Source organism: Biomphalaria glabrata, chromosome 9, assembly GCF_947242115.1.
Source record: "Biomphalaria glabrata chromosome 9, xgBioGlab47.1, whole genome shotgun sequence".
NCBI lineage: Eukaryota > Metazoa > Mollusca > Gastropoda > Planorbidae > Biomphalaria > Biomphalaria glabrata.
This window is the reverse complement of record NC_074719.1, coordinates 2,172,792-2,188,705: the sequence shown is the minus strand read 5'-3', so window position 1 is coordinate 2,188,705 and position 15,914 is coordinate 2,172,792. Positions and strand designations below refer to the sequence as shown.

At 35.3% G+C, this 15,914-nt stretch overlaps 2 protein-coding genes across 2 annotated transcripts; one reads left to right on the top strand and one right to left on the bottom strand.

The window, feature by feature from the left end:
• The first annotated feature begins 884 nt into the window (after window positions 1-884).
• On the top strand, window positions 885-7,966 carry LOC106072550 (zinc finger protein 226-like). The gene is made up of 4 exons (XM_056040561.1): window positions 885-1,044; window positions 2,926-3,198; window positions 3,406-3,591; window positions 7,076-7,966. The coding sequence occupies exons 2-4, from the start codon at window positions 2,971-2,973 to the stop codon at window positions 7,553-7,555; spliced, it is 894 nt and encodes a 297-aa protein (XP_055896536.1). The 5' UTR covers window positions 885-1,044; window positions 2,926-2,970; the 3' UTR covers window positions 7,556-7,966.
• A 3,037-nt stretch (window positions 7,967-11,003) lies between these two features.
• Window positions 11,004-13,986, bottom strand: LOC106072549 (C-type lectin 37Db-like). The gene is made up of 2 exons (XM_013232935.2): window positions 13,869-13,986; window positions 11,004-11,635 (listed from the first exon to the last, which is right to left on the bottom strand). Exons 1-2 carry the CDS (start codon window positions 13,921-13,923, stop codon window positions 11,208-11,210), a joined length of 483 nt encoding a protein of 160 aa, XP_013088389.2. The 5' UTR covers window positions 13,924-13,986; the 3' UTR covers window positions 11,004-11,207.
• Between the last annotated feature and the right edge of the window lie 1,928 nt (window positions 13,987-15,914).

Genomic DNA, 15,914 nt, shown 5'->3' with positions numbered 1-15,914 from the left:
TTAAATAGGGGGGTGACATTAGCTTCTTTCCAGTCCTTTGGTACTCTGCCCTGGTTAAGTGAAGCCTGAAAGAGTATTTTGAACACTGGGGCTAGCTCATTACTTAGTTCTTTGAGTAATCTAGCTGGAATACCATCAGGTCCAGAAGCTTTATTTGGTTTGGTGTTGGCTAATAGTTTCTGAATTCCATTTTCTTGTACTACTATATCTTCTATGTTGTCTACTTGGTTCAAATTCAGTAATATGTCTTTGTCTCCTGGGGCTGAGAATGCTGATGCAAAGTATTTGTTTAGAATGTTTGCTTTAGTTTCATTATCATTATGTATTATGTTATGTTCATCTTTTAATGGCGCTACGCCTGTTGTTTCCATTTTCTTAGACTTAATGTATGACCATAGGTTTTTGTTGTTATCTTTAGATATTACATTGTTTATGTATTCACTCTGCAGCTGTCTGCTTACTTTTTGGGTTAAGTGTTTAATTTTTATATACTTTTTGTAAACTCTTTCTGCATTAGTTTCTTTAAATTTTCTATAGAGGTTTTCCTTCTGTTTACAAAGCTTCTTTAGTCTATTATTAAACCAGCATTTATTTGTTTTGTTTGATGTGTATTTAGTTGGTATATGATTTTCTATTATGCTTTTAAGATGGTTTTTAATGAAATTCCAGAGGTCATCGACTGGTTGGTTACTGTCTTTTTCTAATAAGAATGTTTGTTGAAAGTTTAGTGCAGCTTGAGTTTGAACTAATGAAAATAATTGATGAACGAAATTAATAGCTTCCATCCTGCCATCCGCTAGTTAGTGCTAATATGTTGCATTGCGTTAATGTTTCAATAAACATATAAAATTAGCGATCGACACAGTAGCGACATGAAAAAAAAGTTGGCAACAGTTATTTTAATTAAATATGGCAGCTATGTTTATTTTTTTAGTCTATTCTATTTCCAAATCTCTCTCTAAATAGAAATCTTCCGAATATTCCGATTTTCTTTCTTTGACGGAATTCCACATCACCACCTCAGTTCTTTATATTACTGATATGGTTAGTAATATAGACTATAGTCACTTGATCAAGATTCTATATTATATAAAAAGCTACACTAGCTAGACTTTAATTTTAAGTCAACTTTAACTTTAACTTAAGACTACAGTCTGGCTACACACATAACAGTGTTAACACAGTTACAGTAGATTAGATAACTAGACTAGAGTTACTTAGAGTAGTAAACTGTATTACTCACTGTCATCACTGACTCTTGTCAACTGACAGTGTCACTACTAAGACACTAGTACTAGATATAGATTATAGATCTAGATTCTAGTAGTACTGAGCTAGTAGTCTAGTACCGTTAGAGTAGATCTAGATTCTAGATGTAGATCTAGAAACTCTAAGAAACGGTGTATTAGTCTAGACTAGTATTCGTACGTGACTAGATACGCAGAATCAGGTTTCTCAAATATTTTAAGAATAGTTGAATAGGCAGAAAAAAATTAATTAAAAAAACACTCATTTGGCCCCCCTCTCAAGTGAGGGCCAGCGGTGATTTTCAAATTCTTCTCCCCCACCCTAGCTGCGCCACTGTGTGCCTGCTATGTTTACATTATTTTTTACTGAAGAAATAATTTTCTAAATCTATTTTTTCATGCAACGCAATTAAAAGAAAAAATAATATAATCAATGAAAGTACATTTCTTTCCTAGCAGTCGGAGGTTCGTTCAATTCATTTGCGTTAGATGCCTACCATGTAAAACAATTTTTTTAGCCTGCTTTAAGTCATCGCCAACCATTGAATCTTCTTGTTTCTCAAAAAAAAAAAAATTTTATTTAAGAGCTTAACAAAACGAGCAATAAAAAACCCTTTCGAAATCCAGCGAATTTCAGTTTACAAAAAGAGTCTAACATTTATTTTATCATTTGTTTCACAAAACCGTTGAAAGATGAGATTATTTTGGGCAAGGGTTTGTATTTTATTTACAGTCTTATAATAAGATTCAAATAGAAATGAAATGGCTGGCTAAACTTTTCTTGTTTATCATAACTCACTAGGTGAATTGTGAATAGATGTGTTCTTTATTCTATATTACTTATGAAGTCATTGTAGCGTCCAATCACTGATGGTTCTCTATATGTCGTCACAAGCTACATAACTAGACAGTTTTGAAAAAATAATTCATCACTAACAGAAAAAAAAGTATTTTTGTGTAACATGTTTTAAAAAAATAATAATTTTAATCAATTTTCAAACAATATCACATGTTGTTTTACTTAGGAATATATAGAGGCCTATCAAATTGTGTATACAAACAATTCTAAGAATCTCTTTCTGGGTCTGCTAAAATGACCTATTTTCAATAGAAACATGATATTGATAATGTGTTTTGTATTGATGAGGTTTAAAAATTAAGTAAAAAAAAGTTATTTTTTGAATCTGTAATCTCAAAGATCAGTTTAAGTTTAGTAAAGACTATTTATGAATGGCTTGTGCTTAGGAAATAAAAATTACACTCATTATTCTCATTGTCATTGGCTAGATCTTGGCTAAGCACAAAATCTTTGTCCCCTTAGTAATGTCTAAATTTCATTTTTAATAAATATTTCCTTTACAGATCATTTGATTAATTGTTAAAAAGTTGAATGTTTTGTAATTCATGTTTACTGTAGACTTAACAGATCATTTGATAAATCGTTAAAAAGTTGAATGTTTTGTAATTCATGTTTACTGTAGACTTAACAGATCATTTGATAAATTGTAAAAAAGTTGAATGTTTTGTAATTCATGTTTATTGTAGACTTAACAGATCATTTGATAAATTGTAAAAAAGTTGAATGTTTTGTAATTCATGTTTACCGTAGACTTAACAGATAGCAGAATTTTAATTGATAAAGAAATTACAACTTTAATTATTTTTTTTTTAATGACAGAAATATGATTTAAATGTGCTGTAATTTGGGACCTATTCACCTTCCATGATGTCTGAAAAAGACTTTGATGTTTCTTCTCTTGAACTGAAAAATATTTTAAAACATGTGAAGAAGGAAATAGAAGACCCAGATTTGTTATCACATCCTTGTGGAGAACAAGACTTCAAAATGCCAGAGATAAAAATTAAGAAGATAGATGAAGAGGAAGCAGACTTGTATACCCAGCAATCAGAAAACTGTGCTGAAGCTTCTAATTTGAAACGTGAACATCAGGTATATTATTAATTGTTATATTATTAATTGTTATATTATTAATTGTTAAATTTCATGACTACTTGTATCAAAAATTATTATTCTATATCAGTTTGAGAATTCTTGCAGAATAAAAGTTTACACAATTTTATTTTTTTTTGTTAGCTCTTTATGAATTTGTTGTTTTTTTTGTTAGCTCTTTATGAATTTGTTATTTTTGTTTTACAGGAAACTATTATAAAGCAAGAGATTGAAATGAGCAATTGTACAGAAAGTAATAAACCATGGTCCATGGCTTCAGGACTTGTGGCTGGGTCAATGAAGACAAATAACAGTCTTGACCCTGAACCTGTCATTTCCCCAAAGTTTAAAACACCTTCTCACACTCAAAGTTCAGAAGAATCAGCCAGTCAGGTAAATAAATATTTTGTCTAAAACTCTAAAACTAAAGTTTAGCTGAGATTTTTTAGTATGCAAGTTACACAACAATAATAAGGCATTGTCTTGGCTAACTCCTGAGTTTTATCATTCTGAAATTTTCAATAGCAATTATGAACTTTTTAGAAAAGATAGGACAGATAATCATGAAGGAGTTCCTTCCTTTAGCAATAAAAACGCACTGACTTGTACTTAAGAAATTACTTAAAACAAACTAAAAAAATATTGAATCCACATTTTGCAGCATTAACACCACCTCATCATCTTAACCCTGACCCTAATAATAGGCGGTATCTACAGACCACCAAATTCTAGTTGAGAGTATATGCAAGGGCTATGCAATTAGTTAATTGTTGCTTAAAGGGAAAAGGAAAAAATGCAGGTTTTTAAAACTTTTGGGGTGACTTCCATCTACCTGATCAATATTGAAAAATACTTAACCATAGACCTACACCAATCCTTAAGGGTATAAATGAACTATTTATAGAAACTTTACACAGCATAAGTTTAGATCCTTTTATAAAAAGCAGCTAGATTCAACAACACATTAGATCTCTTCTTAACCTACAGACCTGGATTAGTGGAAGGCTATGATATTATCTCTGGACCTCATGAACTGTATTAAAAGTTTGATTTAAAAAAATTCCAATACTAACTAAATACTCGTCAAATAAAATAAAATAAAAAGCTGGCTTATTAACAAACTAAAGAGATATTGCAAACAGAAAGAAAACCTTTTTGTATAATTTAAAGACTAAGGCAGAAAGAGTCCATAAAAAGTACCTTAAAATTTAAAATCTTTACCTCAAAAGTGAGCAGACAGCTGCAGAGTGAATACATAAAGTAATATCTAAGGTTAACCATAAAAATGTATGGGTTGTAAATTAAATTTAAGAAAAAATGGAAATAACAGGAGTAGCTCTATTAAAAGGTGAAGATAATACACAATGATAATGAACTAAAGCTAACATTCTAAATTTGTTAGCATTCTCATCCCTAGGAGACAAAGATTGCTTAATTTAAACAATCAAAAACATAGGAGACATAGATGTACAAGAAAAGGCGATCCAAAAACTAAGAGCCAACATAAAATCAAATAAAGCTTCTGGATCTGATGGTATTCCAGCTAGATTGTTCAAAGAACTAAACAATGAACAAGGCTAGCACCAGTGTTCAGAATTATTTTTCAGGCTTCACTTAATCAGGGTAGAGTACCAAGGGACTGGATAGAAGCTATATGTCACGCCTCTGTTTAAAAAAGGAGAGCTATCAGACCCAGGAAAACTACAGACAAGTTTAACTAAGCAACATCACATGTCAACTATGGTACTAGAACACTTTAATTTGTAGTAACATCATAAATCACTTAGATAAATAAAGCTTATAAAAGGGAAAGAACTGTACATTTAAAGCCATATATATCAATACTGTAAGATTTATTTCCCTTAACCTTATAAGTCTTATTTCCAGTTTTGAGCTACACCTTAATAATCATAAGCAAAGGGAAGTAACTCAGATTTTTTCAAAATATCGTTTTTCTTTTCTTTGTTTTTTTTTTTCTATTCAAATATATTTTTTAAAACACACACACTGCAACTAGAAAAATGGAAGGATGAATGAACTTTATATTCTTTTAACAACTTTGACATAAAAACAAATACAAAAATAACACCAAAACATATCCATAGCCTGAACATTTTCAACTATTTTCCTCGTGCATTGTAACCAAAAGTAAGCCAAGTAAAATATGTAATCCCCTAAATAATTTGTAATCATGCTCACAATGAGACTATATGCATCTTTTATTTAAAAAGTTTATAAAAGGCTTAAAGCAAGCATACTGAAAAGTGGATTTTAGAAACTTTCTATGACAGTTTTGGACTAAAATTAAATAATTGTTTTTATATAGCGCTACTTTAATGCTTATAGCATGCTCAGAGTGCTTTGGCCCAAACTAAGTTGTGGACCAGTGGGGGTGAGGGGGTTTTTGGGAGTAGGTTTTCCGTGCTGCCTTTAGGCGCTCAGTAAACACAACTCTGATCGAGTCGAGTATCAAACCTTGAGCCCCCTTCAAAGACAGACAAGCCAAGTTCAATTGTACTTGGCCTCTCGACCACGCTTCCCACTAGATTAGACTAGATTGAGAAAACTTTCCCAACTGCAGAAGGAGCTAATGGGTTAATCAATATTAAACTAAATTAATTGATTACCACTAATTAATTAATTCATTAATTGGTTAATTTTTGTATTTAATTATGTTTTGCAGGGGACAATAAATAATTGTACAAAGTGTTAATGGGAAGGGGGAGAAATGGAATGTGTACAACAGTTGTACCTTCAGTGAAGCCCAGTAGGGCGTAGGCGCCATTATCCATTATCCCCTTGGTGGTTAAATGTTTGTTTGTAAAATGTTTTACATGTTTCGGATGTTCCTTCAGAGTTGAAGATAGTTTACTTCCTAGTCCAAACCTCCCGCAGGACGACGGGGGATGGGAGCGGGCAGGGTTTGAACCCTCGACCGTCGATAAATCCGAACGACAGTCCAGCGCGCAAACCGCACGACCAGGCAGCCATCCTTAGAAAGGCTCTTATCTAACTACCAGGCCTGGACATGGGGTTCTTCACCCCAGTCCTGTCGGATGGCTCCCAGCGGTAGACGGCCATATCGATTGACTGGGCCAGACCTGGCCGTGCCGCGTACACAGAACACCGTCCCCGTTCCTGGACCCCACTTGCTACAAGTGGCAGAGAACAGTGCTGACTCAATTCGCCTCATATTCCTATAATGTAACTGCCACTGTTCCGTGCAGGGACTCCCACTCCAGCTATTGGGATACTGATGACGGCCCCCTTTGTGGAACGGCGTGGCAGCTTTTTGGACTGGTGTGCACGCAACTTGTTCCATCCCTACTGCAAGTGAGATAAAAAAAAACAAAAGCTCACCCAAGGGGTCCTGCAAGGTCCTGGTTCGCTACTCGTACTTAGCCTATCTAGTTCCACTACTAGACATTTCCACCGGAGGCGCCACCCTGAGGCGACGGGTAGCAGGAATCCTCCGGCAATAGTTGTACCAGACAGAGTGAGTTGATACCAGTTTTGTAAAAAAAGATAATTATCTGAAACAAAATGTGTAATATCACTCTAGAAAACAAATATTCCTAACCCTAACAGTATTTGGTTAAACCAAAGACTGAAAACCATTTCTCTTACATATTAGCCCAGATAGTAAACAGGAGCAGGAAAAATAAGAGGTTAAAGGGACATAATTTAGATGCCATATTTCAGCTGATCATCATACAAGCTTTTAATAATTGTCACACATATCTACTTCTGTAATGAGTATGCACAATCAGCTTTCCACCATCAAAACCAAAAAAAAAAAGGGAGGGGGCGTTTTTCCAAAGCTAAAATTTTTTTTTAATGTCTTAAAATTAATATATCAATTTTTTTTTGTTTACAGTTGGAGGTGATAAAAAAGGAAAATGAAGTGACTTCAGAAGATAATGCTGATAACATTCAAATTAAATTTAAAGGGAACCATTCCAAAGAAACTGTTTTGACAAAAAAAATCAAAACTTATAAAAAGCACATATGTCAGATATGTCTTCGAGAATTTTCTCAATCTTCCCACTTGAAATCTCACCAAGTGACTCATACCGGTGAAAAACCATTCAAATGTCAGATCTGTCTTAAAGGATTTTCTCAGAATTCCAGTTTGTATACTCACCAAGTGATTCATACAGGTGAAAAACCTTTTCAATGTCAAATCTGTCTCAAACAATTCTCTCGAGCCTCCAATTTGAAATCTCACCAAAGAGTCCACAAAGGTGACAAACAATTTAAATGTCAGAATTGTCAAGAAGGATTTCCCCAGTATTCACTTTTGAAAGCTCATCAGTTGGTTCATGCTGGTGAAATCATTAAATATATATATATATGAAGTAGCAGTGTCTGGAATGGCCTTAAAACAAAAAGTGCAGAAAATCCTAAAAACTGCTACTAAAGCAATTGGGAACAAAGAAATCCAACCTGGACAACTGTTCTAGAGAAACATTCATAAGAATGCTAGAAAGATTTTTTAAAATAAAATACTACCCTCTGGATCAGGATTATGGGATTTTATCATCACAACAAGGGGGAGCAACCAGTAATGAAGAGTTACATGAACAAGAGACTTAACTCCATTGTTCCCTTGGCAATTAAACCATTAAATAGAAGTGAACTCACTGACATACAAATTTCATGTGCAATGTCTGAGTGAAAGTGGTGTATATCATTTTCTATAGTTATCAGTTTTTTTTATTGATGGCACAAGTAGTGCGACAAATTTCTTCATGGATAATAAAGATTTTGTTTAATATTACAATTGTTTTCATTGTAGTTTTTTAAATTTACTTTTTAATAACCAAGTTGTAGGTGGCGCTTTCTAATCTTCAATTGTGACTGCATCAGGTCTGTTTAGATCTTTTTTTTTTCTTTTAAGCTAGGCTACCCCCAACTGTAAAATTGTTTGTGTTCTGTCTTCGAGTCCGAAGATTAGTGAGGAATACAGTATTTCCCGTGGCTGCGCAGCCCCAGCTGTGACCTACATATTTTGCCACACGTTCATTTGTTCATAAGCGTGAAAAACAACAAACTTTTGTTTATGTTCTAAAATCGTAATCATAAACGTAGATATCTGCTATGCATGGCTGAAGTTTTATGTTCCACTAAGAAACAATATTTAAATGTCTCTTGTCTTTCATATATTTCTCCTTTTAATTCAATTAGAAACACTCGAAATTAAATCACTTTCACTATTCTTCATCAAATATATCGTGGATTTCCTTCAGCTTCAGACCCTGACTGAGAGACATTTCTGCATGCCAGAAGTTTGGCTTCAATATTAGTCAAAGCAAGGCCATAACTCTAGTTCAAAACACTATAGCACTTGCCTCGTGTGAAAAACACTTTTATAACGTAATCAAGGTTCTTTATTCAGCCATCTCGTTTTAAGAGGTTTGCAAAAGTCAAACATTTAAAACCGTCATCATATATATATATATATCTAACCTTTCCTCTAAAATGCTGTATCTCCATGTCGCAAAGTTCGGATATTTATCAAAACGGCATCGCAGTTCTTTCACATCCTAAATTCAGTTGTAAGAACAGTGGCGTAACTAGAAATTTGCCACCATTTGGGGGCCCGGAAGGCTTGACCTCTTTGTGGGCCCCTGCATTTTGCGTAATATTTGGGACCGGGGGGGGGGAGATTTTCAAATTCTCCCCCACCCCCTAGCTATGCTTCTGTCGTTAGAAATGAGGGAGTTTTTGTTTTTTTTGTTTCAATTCCTGTTTTAATTATTGAAGTAAAGTCAAATAGTAAAGAATGATCCATATATTTTCTTTTCTTGACGTTCTAATGCTCGAGATACATATTCATGAGCTGTCCCATAATCCATAGGCCTATATCCGGAATTTGGCCTAGTTGTTTAGGAAAAGTTTTATAAATCACACAGTCCATCGTCATCATCTTGCTTAGACACTAGACATAGGGTTTAAAAACACAGAACTGTATTAACCACCAAAAATCCAGCGTCACAGATCATATTTTATTTCATATTTTTAATAAACCACCCAAATCAGTTTTCACCTGGCAGCGTAGAAATGGTTGTTTCCTTTCATTGCTACGACTGAAGACGCGTTAGATCTAGTCTGTAGTGACTATTGTAGAGCAATTACCAGCCTAATGTGTAGGCTACACACCCTTGACTTCGGTTTGACTCGAGCGCACAGATGATGATCTGAAGCAACATCTGCTTGTCGTCTGTCACGTTCACCCGAAAGAGATCGACGGAATTTCTTCCCAATACAGACATGGTCTATTTGGTTCTCTGTTGATAGGTTTTGTGTATTCGTTTGTGTGGGAAGACAGTTCCCCTTATCACTAAATTTCTCGTGACACACACGTCTGCAAATCTCTCTCCATTTTCATTCATCTCACCTAGTCCATGTTTTCCCATGACCTCTTCATATCCTCTGCTGTCATTGCCTGCCTTAGCATTCAAGTCACCCATTATGATTAAGATGTTCTTTTTAGGTCTTTCATCTTGGATGGTAGTCAGCCTTTAGTAAAAATTGTCCTTGTCCTACTCTTCACTGTCGTTTGTTGGGGCGTAGCATTGTGTGGCGAGATGGCGTTTTCAATCTGGTAGAGTTCTGCATAGTGCTTTACCCTTGGCGAGATGGCGTTTTCAATCTGGTAGAGTTCTGCATAGTGCTTTACCCTTGGCGAGATGGCATTTTCAATCTGGTAGAGTTCTGCATAGTGCTTTACCCTTGGCGAGATGGCGTTTTTAATCTGGTAGAGTTCTGCATAGTGCTTTACCCTTGGCGAGATGGCATTTTCAATCTGGTAGAGTTCTGCATAGTGCTTTACCCTTGGCGAGATGGCATTTTCAATCTGGTAGAGTTCTGCATAGTGCTTTACCCTTGGCGAGATGGCATTTTCAATCTGGTAGAGTTCTGCATAGTGCTTTACCCTTGGCGAGATGGCATTTTCAATCTGGTAGAGTTCTGCATAGTGCTTTACCCTTGGCGAGATGGCATTTTCAATCTGGTAGAGTTCTGCATAGTGCTTTACCCTTGGCGAGATGGCGTTTTTAATCTGGTAGAGTTCTGCATAGTGCTTTACCCTTGGCGAGATGGCATTTTCAATCTGGTAGAGTTCTGCATAGTGCTTTACCCTTGGCGAGATGGCATTTTCAATCTGGTAGAGCTCTGCATAGTGCTATACCGCCACTACCGATCGCTCCATTTGCAGCGCACAATCAGTTAGAATAATGTCATCTTTTGATTTCTGTTAACGAGGGTGTCATGTGGCCAGCACAACGACCAACCGCCATTACTTTTCCCCAACTGATGTCAGGTACCCTTTAGAGCTAGGTGGACGCAGGGGCGCCAAAAGATCCCAAAATTACATACGTAATAGTATAGCTATTTTAACAAAATTAAACTTTTCTCGTTCAGAAAAGACTAGAGTAGCCTTATGAAGGGGGCTTGGCTACCTATGATGGGGCTCCAAGTTCGACACCCGACTCGGGCTGAGTTGTGTTTATTGAGCGGCAGCACGGAAAAACCTTCTTCAAAATCCGTCCCCCCCCCCAACTGGTCCGCAAATGAGATTGGACCATATCGCTCTGAGCATGCTACCTAAAAGCTATAATTTATTTTTTTTTTTTTTTTTCATGCATTCTGGAAGTATTTGCTACAATACTAAAGTTATATTAGTACAACTTTAGAAAGCATGTAACTAGTGCCTAGATTTAAGTACTTGATTAAAGACGCACATGACTAAATGATATTATAATTAATTTTAAATATATTACATAACAGTAAAAATCAATATGTAAATTTTATGTTGCTTTTATTGAGTTTGAAAATTGTACAGAAATAATTTGTTCATTTTTTTATATCATTCAGAAATTACAATGTTTAGATTACATTTTCGTTCAATTTAAAAGTTTTACAGTAAAAGTTTTATTTGTTTATAATATAGAAAGGTTTACAGTAAGCGTTGTCCGTCTAGCAACGGAAACGAAGCAGATGAAGAATTAAAAATTACTGCTGGCATCTTTTTCACAAAGAATTCTGATGGGTCTTTCCGGATAGATGCACTTCATGTCATTCATTCCGCTTGCATCTGCAAGTGTCAACTCAAGGCAATTTTCATTTCCCCACGTGTTACTTGGCTGTCCCGTGGTCCATCTTAAGAATCCGACTTCTGCCCCAGTGCGTTGATGAACCCATGTATTCTCAGAGGCAGCATCCGATCCAGAAATGTAGAGGTTTTGGATTTCAGGATAGAATCTTTGGAAAGCCTGGAGGAGTTGGAATTCTCCTTCTGTATCAACTTCAGCAACGTAAGCACCGAAATTATTGCAGAACTGTTGGGCAGCCTGAAAGTTGTCAACGAGTATTTTGGAAATCAAATAAGTCTTACTGCCAAAACTGATTCGTTCCAACTGTGTCGTGTCCAAAACTGAGAAATATAGTAAACATATATTAGGTGTTGACAAATTGTTTATTCGAGAATGCAATATTCAAAAGAAGAAAAATAGGCTGACAGAGAAAGCGGTGGGAAGACAATGTTAAAGAATGGATGGGCTTAACATTAAAAGAGATTCTTTCCAAGGAAAAAGAAAAATCTTAAATTTGTAATAGAACTGGACTAACTATAATAAATTTCTGCGATTAGAAATATTTTGGCCAATTTTTTTATTGAGCGTAATTTCACGCTTTTAGCTTTCTTAATACTCTGTGATCCTATCATTTGTTTGGACTAGTTGGAAAAAGGTGGGGGGGGGGGGGGGGGGAGAAAGATGGGGGTATCTGGGTGATCGCCTTTTAAATGGATTTATAAAAAAAAAGTGAGCGACCTCAATTCTATCTTGAGGGCTAAAGCCTAATTTTTTAAAAAATTGTGCAAAATTTCAGCTTGATCCGAGATTAGGTGTGGGAGAAATAACGTGTTCAAACTTTTTACCCGACAGACAGAGGGAGACGATATAAGCTTTGTATTCAGCCCTCAAAGTTGTCCACTCCGGCACTTAAATATGCAGGCTTCAACATTTTCATCATAAATATCAGAAGCAGTGAACCGCAAACGATCAACAACCCAACTCTCAGCCAATGCAAAAAGAACAGACTTTTGTAAGTTTGGAAAGTGTTGTCAATGCCATTGTAATGTTAGGCCAACACAGGAAACGGAGATTTTTATTTATTTATTAATGTTATTATTATAATAGTGTTTATATTCATGTGAATTCGATGAACTGCTTGTTATGAAGCTTTGGTTCAATGTGAACCTAGCCTCTCATTCAAGGCATCAAGGAAGAAACTTCACTTTGGTTAACAGTATATATATGTAATATGAAACACTGCTTATTAAATGTTGTTTTAAATTATTTTTGATATGTAAATACTAATTAAATCCTTTTTCTCTAAAAACAAACGTAGACAATTTATTCTAAATTCTAAATGTAAGGATAGAAGACTTAAAAGTAGCAATTATGCATAAAACACTGAACCATAATTTTCAAATACAAAAACAAAATTTAATAAAATACTCTGAAAGACACAAAGATACCACTACTCATATCCAATCCCATATATTAGGACAAATTTGTACAAATACTCCTTCTTCCACTAGTGCTATTAGAGCATGGAATGGGTTGCCTGAGCTAGCCAGGAAAACCAGTGAATTGGCAGAATTTAAGTCATTGGTTAATATGCATGACTGAATGCATGACGCGTAGGACGTTATCATCTTCTTTTTTGAAGTAACGTCTGTATCATATAAGATAAGATATGATACATCTAAAGGTGTAAACTTTAAATCCAGCCTCCCATATTAACATTGTCTCCGGTGTATTTTGGGGGGGGGGGGAACTGCTTGCATAGTTAAGTTAAAAATTAAAAGGTTTGATTTTAGAAAACAACAGACAGACATACAGTTCGACTCAACACTATCTTTCGACCCACACATAAATCAGCTCTGCAAAGGTCTTTATCTGCAGCTGCGCAGATTAGGCCAGATCCGACCATATTTAACAACGGAGTCAACAAAAACGCTAGCTGTGGCATTCATACTCTCCCGCCTTGACTACTGCAACGCCGTGCTAGCAGGTATACCTGATGACAAAATAGCCAAGCTGCAACGTATACATAACAACGCCGCTCGAATAGTCCTTAAAAAAAACTAGACAAGATTCTGCTACTACGCTCTTGCGCACGCTCCATTGGCTTCCCGTGAAAGCGAGAATCGATTACAAGGTCGCCACACTTTGTCATCAGTGTATATATAACAATGAGATGCCCTTGTACCTTAGCGAACTGATTACTCCATATGTCCCCCAGAGAACCCTGCGCTCAATGGACTCAACGCTTTTAGTAGTGCCACGTTTCTCCCTCAAAAGCTACGGTCTGCGTGCTTTTTCAGTTCACGGACCAAAGGTTTGGAACTCACTCCCCATTGATCTCAGACAGACAACATGCTATACCACTTTTAAGAAGAACACTAAGACCTACTTGTTTAAAACTTTTTTAGATTAACTGTTATTTCTACTGTTGTGTTTATGTTTGTAATGTTGTTACAGCGCCTTGAGCCTACATTTTGTTTTTTAACAGCGCTTTATAAATAAATTATTATTATTATTATTATTAAAACTAAAAGTGGCCTCTGAAAGAAATAACAGTAAAAAAAAAATATTTACTTGAGCTCTCAACGACACTTAAAGTCAGGGGAAGTAAGAATAGCAGCATTTTCATTGTTGAATCTTTGCTGTTATTGCCCTTTACTCTAGAAATTTAAAAAAAACATGACAAATACTAGATTATATCACTAATGATAAAATACGTAAATACAAAATAATATATATATATATATAGAGAGAGAGACCCATAAAAGCTGCTGATCCATTGAAATTCGGATATTTAATTTCTCTGATGTGGAGGCCCTCCTTGGGGAGTTCTGCCTGCCTCCCCCCTAGTTCGGCCTTGACAACATAACACATTTATACAAGACAACGATAACTAGAGATTGGATAAATTCTAAACTGATGTCTTAGATATTATGTTGTTTTTTTTATTTTTAAGTATTTCAAAACAATCAAAATTAAAAAAAAATGCTTAAAAAAAACAACCACCACAAAGCTTTTCTAAAGGGGAAGAGCTCCACTATTAAAACTATATGCATCATTAATGTACAAGTTATTTCCCTTATTTGACTTCAAACAAAATAATTCAATACCAATAATTAATTGACTAATTGAGTATTTTTTTAAAATTGATTCATGTTTTGTTAGGGTTAGGGTTAGGATTATTTCAAGTATCGGTAAATAATTGTTTCAAGTATCGGTAGATAATTGTTTGAAGTATCGGTAAATAATTGTTTCAAGTATCGGTAAATAATTGTTTCAAGTATCGGTAATTAATTGTTTCAAGTATCGGTAAATAATTGTTTCAAGTATCGGTAAATAATTGTTTCAAGTATCAACGTGTGGGAGAAATAACCTGTACACATTTTTTACCAGACAGACAGACAGTGTGAGTTGATATAGCTTTGTAATAAAAATATGACTTGTCTTCGAGTCCTAAGATTCATGAGTGGAGCGTTGTTCACGTGGCTACGCAGTCGCAGTTCCAGCTGCGACCTACATATTGTGTGACATTTAGCGCAAACATAACCATTGTTCGTCGCTGGTCGATTTACGTAAAAATGATTCTTTTTTTTTTCGCCATCTACTTGTGTCCTCGGCAGTGGATTTTCTTTTGGTCTCAAATGTGTATCACGTGGCCTTTCCAACTGCCTCGTTCTGAAGCCGCCTGCAGATAGTTGCTCTCTTCTATGTCAGTTAAAGCAAGTTAGCGGCTTAGCTGGTTTCTTTAAAGCGTTTCCGTAGGGCACTTCTGTTACGTCGACGACCTTTTAGCTCACCAAAAAAAAAAAGACTGCTTTTGGCATTCGTTCGTTCTCCATACGGGATACGTGCCCTGCCCAGCGTAATTGTCGGACCATAAGAAGTCCCTCTATACTGTCCATACCGGCGTTCCAAAAAGCATCGCTGTTCGTAGTGCGATCTTGCCACCGTATGTCCATGATGGTGCGCAAATATTATTTCAAAATGACAGACGCATTAATGAACGTATTTTTATATCAACATGATCAAACGTTTATTTGAATACTACAGCATCAAAGCATTTCCTAACTCCTGACATTACAGACTTGAACTGAATACACAAGTTTTCAACACATGTCCATTAAAAAAAAAGTATTTGAAATAATCTATAATTTTTACAAATTATTTTTATTCTAAAAAAACAACAATACAATAAGTAGACTGACAAGACGGGCAGAAACCAGATAAACTTCACACATTTTATAGATAACAACCTTATGATAAGAAAAATGTTAAAAGGAAAACACGGATAAATAGCCGTACGGTGTAATATGATATACACTAAAGGGAGAAGCATTATTTAAGTCACATCGAATGTATAGTCAATACTCAAACACTTTGTAATCTAATCTTATCGTATCCTATAAATTACATTTCTATAAAAAGAGAATATGAAATACAACTAACTAGCGACAGTTGAATAAATCATCCTTCAAGGTACAGTAGAGGGAGCACGAAGAAAGGGTCATCCTAAGAAAAGCTGGCTGGACAACATAAAAAAATGGACCGGCGCTCTCTTGATATCCTGCTAAGAACAGCTACTAACTGGGACAAATGGATGGATTTAGTTACGCGAACCGT

What these genes read in the sequence shown, in the direction of transcription:
- LOC106072550 (XM_056040561.1), top strand. Translation starts at nt 2,971, where the DNA reads ATGATGTCTGAAAAAGACTTTGATGTTTCTTCTCTTGAACTGAAAAAT. An exon ending in ATTTGAAACGTGAACATCAG is followed by an intron (nt 3,199 to 3,405) that starts GTATATTATTAA and finishes TTTGTTTTACAG; the next exon opens with GAAACTATTATAAAGCAAGA. An exon ending in CAGAAGAATCAGCCAGTCAG is followed by an intron (nt 3,592 to 7,075) that starts GTAAATAAATAT and finishes TTTTGTTTACAG; the next exon opens with TTGGAGGTGATAAAAAAGGA.
- LOC106072549 (XM_013232935.2), bottom strand. Translation starts at nt 13,923, where the DNA reads ATGAAAATGCTGCTATTCTTACTTCCCCTGACTTTAAGTGTCGTTGAG. An exon ending in AAGTGTCGTTGAGAGCTCAA is followed by an intron (nt 11,636 to 13,868) that starts GTAAATATTTTT and finishes TATATTTCTCAG; the next exon opens with TTTTGGACACGACACAGTTG.